The sequence below is a fragment of the Lolium rigidum genome, chromosome 7, assembly GCF_022539505.1.
Source record: "Lolium rigidum isolate FL_2022 chromosome 7, APGP_CSIRO_Lrig_0.1, whole genome shotgun sequence".
Lineage (NCBI taxonomy): Eukaryota > Viridiplantae > Streptophyta > Magnoliopsida > Poales > Poaceae > Lolium > Lolium rigidum.
In genome coordinates this window covers 40,678,650-40,685,933 of record NC_061514.1, presented here as the reverse complement: position 1 = coordinate 40,685,933, position 7,284 = coordinate 40,678,650, and the positions used below count along the sequence as shown (strand labels likewise).

Here is a 7,284-nt window from a genome sequence, read left to right as displayed (position 1 = left end):
TGGGCTCGGGCTTGTGTGTCGGGCCGGGCTCGGGCCTGTTTTTTTTGTAAGCCAGCAAGGCGTTGCTCACGATTTTGGCATGGAACCGTGTTAACTGTTGGGTCGGTTCGTTCCACGCTCCCACCCACCACCTACCCTGCGCGTCGCTACTCGCTTCCCAGGCAGCCTCGTGTCCATGGCTGTATGCGTCTCCTGGGTCTTCTCCGTGTACAGCGAAATTAGCCGAACCGACAGACGAGGACCGTCTCCCCGCGTGAGCTGCTGCCAATTGCCGAATTCGCAGCTCAGACCCACCACCGGTCCACCTCACCATCCACCACCACCACCAGCTGCCGCTGCGGCCATCCGTGGCGCCCTTTTTACCGGCCGCGCTACTAATAATTGCTTTCCCTCCCGACCCCGGCCCCGGCCGCCCTACCCCCATGTCCTATTCCCACCATCCCCTTATATCACCCGCCACCGCCGCCCGCTAGCTAGCTACGACGCGCTCCCACCCAAATCAGTACGCAGGCCGAGCGGTTCACAGCAGCAGCTAGCACTTCACACGTACGCGCGGCCACAACCGAGATCTCTGCCAATCCCGGCGAGATGAAGCTCCCGCTGTCGGCGGGCTCGCCGGACACCACGCCGGAGCTGGCCAAGCCGTCGCTGCCCACCACCTGGCTCATCCTGCACGCGCTCTTCTGCGCCACCTCCATGGCCGTCGGCTTCCGCTTCTCGCGCCTCGTCGTCTTCCTCCTCTTCCTCCCCACCCCGCCCCTCAACCCCGCCGCGCACCTCGTCTCGCTCGTCACCCCGCCGCTCACGCTCGCCACCGCCAACGCCACCGCCACCATCACCACCACCACCACCACCACCACCACCGTCACCACCACCACCACCGTCGCCGAGACCGACGCCTTCGCCAACGCGCACCACCAGGTCCACCACGGGCCCGTCTTCGTCGGCCGCCACGCCATCCGCGTCCGCAAGTGGCCGCACCCGGACCCCAGCGAGCTCCTCAAGGCCCACCACATCCTCGCCGCCGTCCAGAGCGCGCAGCGCAGCAGCAGCCGCCGCGGGAACGGCCCGCCCAGGCCAGTCATCGCCGTCACCCCCACCGCCACCTCCGCGCTCCAGGCGCCCTCGCTCACGTCCCTCGCGCACACGCTCCGCCTCGTCGACGCCCCGCTCGTCTGGATCGTCGTCGAGCCTGGCCACCGCACCGACGCAGTCGACGCCGTGCTATCCCGCTCCAGCCTCGACTTCCACCACCTCGTCGGACCCGAAGCCGCGTCCACCGCGCAACTGCGAATGCACGCACTCAGGTACTATGCTCGCAGGCACAGCGCCAGATCTCACCCAGCGCTCACGCTGTTTCTCAAGTAATTCCCCACTAGCTCCAACTCAAAATTTGGATCTCCGTTGGAATTGCAGGGAGATACGGAAGCAGAAGATGGACGGCGTCGTGGTGTTCGCCGACGAGAACGGCATCCTCCGCACGGAGCTCTTCGACGAGGCGCAGAAGGTGAAATCCGTGGGCGCCCTGCCCGTCGGCATCCTCGGCGAGGACGAGGGGACCAAGGAGTCCTTCCTGCAGGCGCCGGCCTGCGACGAGGCCGGGAAGCTCGTGGGCTACCACGTGTCGGACGAGACGCTCCTGCCCGCGGACCGGAGCGACATGCTGCTCTCCAGCAGGCTCGAGTGGGCAGGCTTCGTGCTCAACGCGCGGGTGCTCTGGGAGTCGGGCGCCTCGGCGGAGCGGCCCGAGTGGGTGCGCGACCTCGACGCCGTCGGCGACGCAGGCGGCGCGCACCTCGACAGCCCGCTCGCGCTCGTCACCGATGCTGGCCGCGTCGAGCCGCTCGCCGGCTGCGCCCAGGCGGCGCTCGCCTGGTCGCTACGCTCCGATGCTCTGCGCGAGGTCAAATTCCCGCACGAGTAAGTTCGGCTCCTGGTCTGTTTATTTACTATTTTGTTACTCGCCACTGTTGGATTGAATTTCACTTCGCTCGCCAAAAACGAATTACTACAGCTTGGTGCTCGATTATTGCACGTTAGTTAGTCGCGTTCTCAGATCTAAGATTTGGTTTTGATGGCGCGACACGAATGTACTCCAAATTATGATTATGGTTGCCCATGATGGTCATGCTGTTCCTAATGAGGCCGGTAGGTGCCCGCGATTCCTTGAATCGATTCGTTTATGCCTCAACCACGTGCCCACCGGACACACACTAATCACCTTTTTAATGTACTGTCTTCGGCTACCCTTTAGTAGTATCATACGCTAGCTTGTAGTAAGAGCACAGATTGTGACGTGAACATCTCGTTTTCCTGCGGATTTCAGGAAAGATTTCCAGCCTACTTGTTGTCATTATCTTGCAGTAGAGCGGCCATGCCTCAAATTATGCCTTGATATAAGGATTGTCTGATGTTGATAGAACAATGTACTCTGTATTGTATTGCATTGAGAAGTAGTACAAGCAATAGTATTCCTGAAAATTGCATTTCCTCATCGTTTTGTGATGTTTATGGTGTAGCCCTAACTTGTTTAATCAGCAAAGGGGTTATAATAGTATCGCATTCATCTCCCTTTCCCTAAACGACGCCTTTAAATTCTTCCACGTGCTCACTCACCTAATCTAGCTGTCTTATGCTTTGTGTCAAAGCAATTTGAGCCAGGTCATTCTAAATATTCATACCTCACTGTTGATCTTTTTTTTTTCTCTCCATACCTATCACTTTCTGTTAACATATCAGTTTGCTGATGAAACTTTTTGAAGCCCAATATGTAGAACCACTTTCGCTAAAAGATTTGAATACGCATAAACCTATCTTCTCCCCTAGTGGTTGGTGTTCATTATTTTGTTATGGCAAAATGCACAATAGTTAAGGTTTGGAGTAGATGTTTTATACTGTCTTTCCAGAATAGTTTTGAATAAGGTTAACGAGATAACTCAGTCAGCTGAATATGATATGTCGCCATACTGTTTTCGCATATTTTAAATAGTACTTCACCTGACTATATTTCATTTTCATGCAGATGGAAATTTGACGCTCCTCTAGTAAATGCCGCTTCACGTCAACAGAGTGTAGGGAATACTGAAGATGGTCACTAGAGAGCAATATTATTTTTTGTGGGAAATAGAAATCAGGGCAGATCAGACCGCGCTACGGCTCGTCTGATTTTGTGAGTCTCCACTAATGCAGCTGTGCCTCCTGGTACCAAGATATCTCAACTCTTGTGTAACAGAAGGCAGTTCAGCTCAGTTTGTTGTTGGGACTCTGCACAAAAGCACAGACCGATACATCTAAAACCATCGCTCATGTTCTGTATCATCGTGTAAAAATAGAAGATGAAGAAAAGTTTAATTATATGCACCATTCATCGCTTCTTCAGTAGGTGCAGTTCTTTAGACGCATTGTTTTCGTGTAATATAGGTCAGACCGGAGGTGCTGGCGAAATTGGTTTGAGGGCATTTGTTTGTGTAATTGTGTGAAGCAATAACGATCTAGCTCCTTTTTTTTAACATATACGAATAGTATGATGTATCAAAGTATGTGACCGGAAGCTGAAAATGTAGCTCGGGATACATGTTGGCCATTTGTTTTTATATAAAACTTAAAAATGACATTTTAAAGCTTTATTTTAAAAAATCCTGGGAAAAAAATATACTCCATCCGTTCGTATTTAATTGACTATGACTAGAACCACGCCTAGTTTCATTTGTCATATATCGCTGCGTCGACTAAAACCGAACAGAGGTAGTGGATGTGTTAATAATGATGCATTCAAAACCTCTGAGACACAAAACGTTGGCATTTGGCAGTAACAGTTTTTTTGGAGGTTTCAAAAGCTACTTCAGGTTTTCACTTTTGTTATTTTCGCACTCTTGAAATGTAAGAAGAATACTTTGTTACCTACATTTATTTAAAAAAACTTTATAATGCCATTTTCAGTTATTGTTTTTGGAAAACCACGAGCTACATCTAGCTCGGTCTACAAAACGCCCCACTCGGTATGTGCTGCTCTTCTCATGAAAGTAGGGGTTTAAAAAAAAATGATACGTTCTTATAAAAGTAGGGCTGTGAATAGATAGGATAATTTCCCTGCTAAATCATGTTCCAAATTTTGTTTGTGTTTGGATGCACAAAATTAGGCCTTGGAACTGAATTCAAATGAAATACCAAAACTAAGATGGAACCAAATTTGGCACCAAATTTTGTTTACGTTGTGTTTGGATGCACAAAATTGTCCAGCCGGGCAAGCCCTGTTGAATTTGGATGTAGAATTTTCGTGGGAACATTTTGATATATTGTGCGGTTTTTTCGAGTTCGTATGCAACCAGAAATCCAGTTTGTGATTTTGCAACGTAATTTTACAAAAAAAAAGTCAAAATTCATGGTTGTAGATGACATAATACATGGGCACCTAGAAGGATTATTTTTAAATTTTTTTATCTATTTCTTTTTTATTTTATAGTGCATATGCCTGTGACGCATATGCCTAGTGCGTCACAGAAAGATAAACTTCTGTGGCGCATATGTCTATATGCGCCAAAGAATTTTAACTTTCTGTGGCGCACTAGGCATATGCGCCACATAATTTTCTTTCCCCATGTGCAGTGCTGGATCCCGCGTGGACCCCATGAAAATTATGTGGCGCATCCATCCACATGCGCCACAGAAAGTGGAAATTCTGTGGCGCACCAGTCCTACATGCGCCACAGAAATTACAAATTTCTGTGGCGCATATTTTTGGTGCGCCACAGAAATAATTTTTGTGGAGCATATTTTTACGTGCGCCAGAGATACCATTTCTACCTATAATAGTTTTCCTACTAGTGTTGTTACAGGAGCCAGAAAATTCCGGCTTCACGGTGTTACCCTCCAAAACCCACCGACGGGCAATGGCTAAGCAACACGAAGAGCCGGGAAGCTCCCAGGGCCGCTTAGTGGACCCTGGCACCTCGCGTCGTCCCGCAAATCTTCCAGCCACGTCCCGGCGGTTGCTAGGGCGTGCCACCTGACCTAGACCCGATCAGGAAGGTGTTAGAGTGCTTCGATTGTTCCTGCATGGTAGACACGTAAACATTAAATACGAGCCCTATCGGCTCATCAGGTTTCCCTGTGGATCGGCTCAAGGAGCCGATCGCCCCATGTTTCACGTTAGATTTACAATGGCATGGGGATCCTGCTTGATCAGAACAAAGCTAAAACGATCCACGACAGTTTAGGGTTTTCACCGCATAACCGGAACGTCCTACGTGCGATCGGGCCTAGCAGACTACGGAAGATGATGCAAACTACCCCTACGAGAGGCCTAAAAACCAACATAACGTTGATTCCCGGAACATCCCTTGCAGGGACGGTGAACAACACCTAACGCACCACCGGATCCTCCGACCCCAGCATAAGGCCTAACTATGCAGATATTAAACTAATCCCTGCGGAACAAGGAGCAACTATAACGGATCGGATCTACTTAGTAACGAACATGCAAGGTGCTGCCCTTACACTTGGGTAGGTGTAAGGGCAGCTAGGTGTCGAGGGACGGCATTGCCACGCAGATATGCACGCGAAAGCATCAATGCAAGCCCCTAGACACCTAAGGATAAATGGTACTGCTCGCCATCAACAAGGCTTCAGCACGAGCAGTACAAGGTAACGAATAAACGAATACTGCCTAGATCGCTAGATGCGATCTAGGCAGCATGGTGCTTACCCGCGAGAAACCCTCGAAGAAAGGGGTGGCGATGCGCCTGATTTGTGTTGGTTGAACGATGATTGTCCTCCTTTTCCGATAACCCTAGATACATATTTATAGTCCAAGGGACTTTCTAATTGAGGCGTGCACCTAACCGTGCACGGGCCAGACTCTATCTTTTTAATCTAGATTACAACGCGATCTACTATATTACAGATACACGGGCAGTTAAGCCCAAACTCTTAGCGCAAGGCCGCTTCGAAGATACTCCACGTGTACGTCCTTCAAGCCCATCTTCACTTGCGGCCCATCTCCTGATTTGGCCAAAATCGGGTGGTAACACATGCCCCCCTGGTTTTTATAATAATAATTGCAAAACCATCTGTTTTTCCTTCGAGGGGTCGTGTCGTGGCAGAACAGAACCGTCGCAGTATTCTTCATCATGACTCTTGCCTTCTCAACTTCTCTGCACGGTTTGACGGCTCTGGCACCACATCCTCGGAAACTGCTTAAGCATTAAATCGTTATATCCCCTTTTTATTTGGCCACTTCCTATAGTTTCCTTCTTCATCCTCCTCGGACTAGTACTTCCAAAATCCCTCTTCGGCCAACATGTCTTCTTCCTCTTCTCCTCCCTCATCGGGTCTTTCCACCCAATCTTCTCCTTCTCGCGAGCCGACGCCGGAATGGGACCCGCAGGAGGCCCATGCGGCCAACATCCATCGCGCCATAGCCGACGGGGATGAGTCGACCCACGACTCCTCCGTCTGGTCCGAAGATGACCAGTCCCTAACGGATGGGGAGAGCGACCTTCGCTTCCTCGCCATTGGGTCGTCGGAGGAGGGAAGTGACGACGACGGCTTCTCCTAGGATGGTCCCTCCTCCGCTGAGGAGGTGAAGGAGGAGGAAGAGGAGGAGGACGATGCCTCCTCTGACGAGCCGCCGGCCAAGCGTCTCTGCCCTTGGCCGGGCAACATGAGCGACTTCGACAGCGACGATGCCGACGCCGACGAAGAGGACGAGGACAATGAAGGTCCCGCCGGAGGTCGCTACAGCAGCGACGAAGAACCAGCCGGGAGCAGCACCGACGGCGGCGACGGCGACGATGAGGGCAGCAGCGGCCCTTAGATAGGATAGAGCTAGGAGTAATAGATTAGGGCAATGTATCCCTCCAGCAGTTCCTTTTGAGAGCAATCAGCTCCTTCTTGTAAGAAATCCCCCTTTATCAATGAAGAATCTCTTCCAATTTGATTTTGTCGATTTGCCACAAATTAATTTAGCCGATTCTCCCTCAACCAATGCTTAATAAGCCGATGTCAACGCATCGGTCCTACGTAATCCATCCTTCCATTCCTCAACTGACGACTTTGAGACCTGGTAATCTTCAAGAATTCATCATTTGTTGAAGAAAGTTGCGGCGAAGGATCAGCCGATGATATCCCAATCGGCTTCTAAAACAGAATATCCACCAGACCAGCTGCCCCCCGAGCCTCAGTCAAGGCGAGACTAGCGGTGAGGATGCGCAGATCGACCAAAGGGCCTTGTAGATAATTTGAGGCAGGCACTATGCAGAACCAGCCAAACTTGCCCCCATTGAT

General features: G+C 50.9%; 1 protein-coding gene across 1 annotated transcript; it reads left to right on the top strand.

Annotated features, from left to right (window-relative positions):
* Positions 1–408: 408 nt before the first annotated feature.
* Positions 409–3,363, top strand: LOC124677896 (probable glucuronosyltransferase Os04g0650300). The gene is made up of 3 exons (XM_047213839.1): positions 409–1,307; positions 1,417–1,920; positions 3,023–3,363. The coding sequence occupies exons 1-3, from the start codon at positions 589–591 to the stop codon at positions 3,096–3,098; spliced, it is 1,299 nt and encodes a 432-aa protein (XP_047069795.1). The 5' UTR covers positions 409–588; the 3' UTR covers positions 3,099–3,363.
* The last annotated feature ends 3,921 nt before the right edge of the window (positions 3,364–7,284 follow it).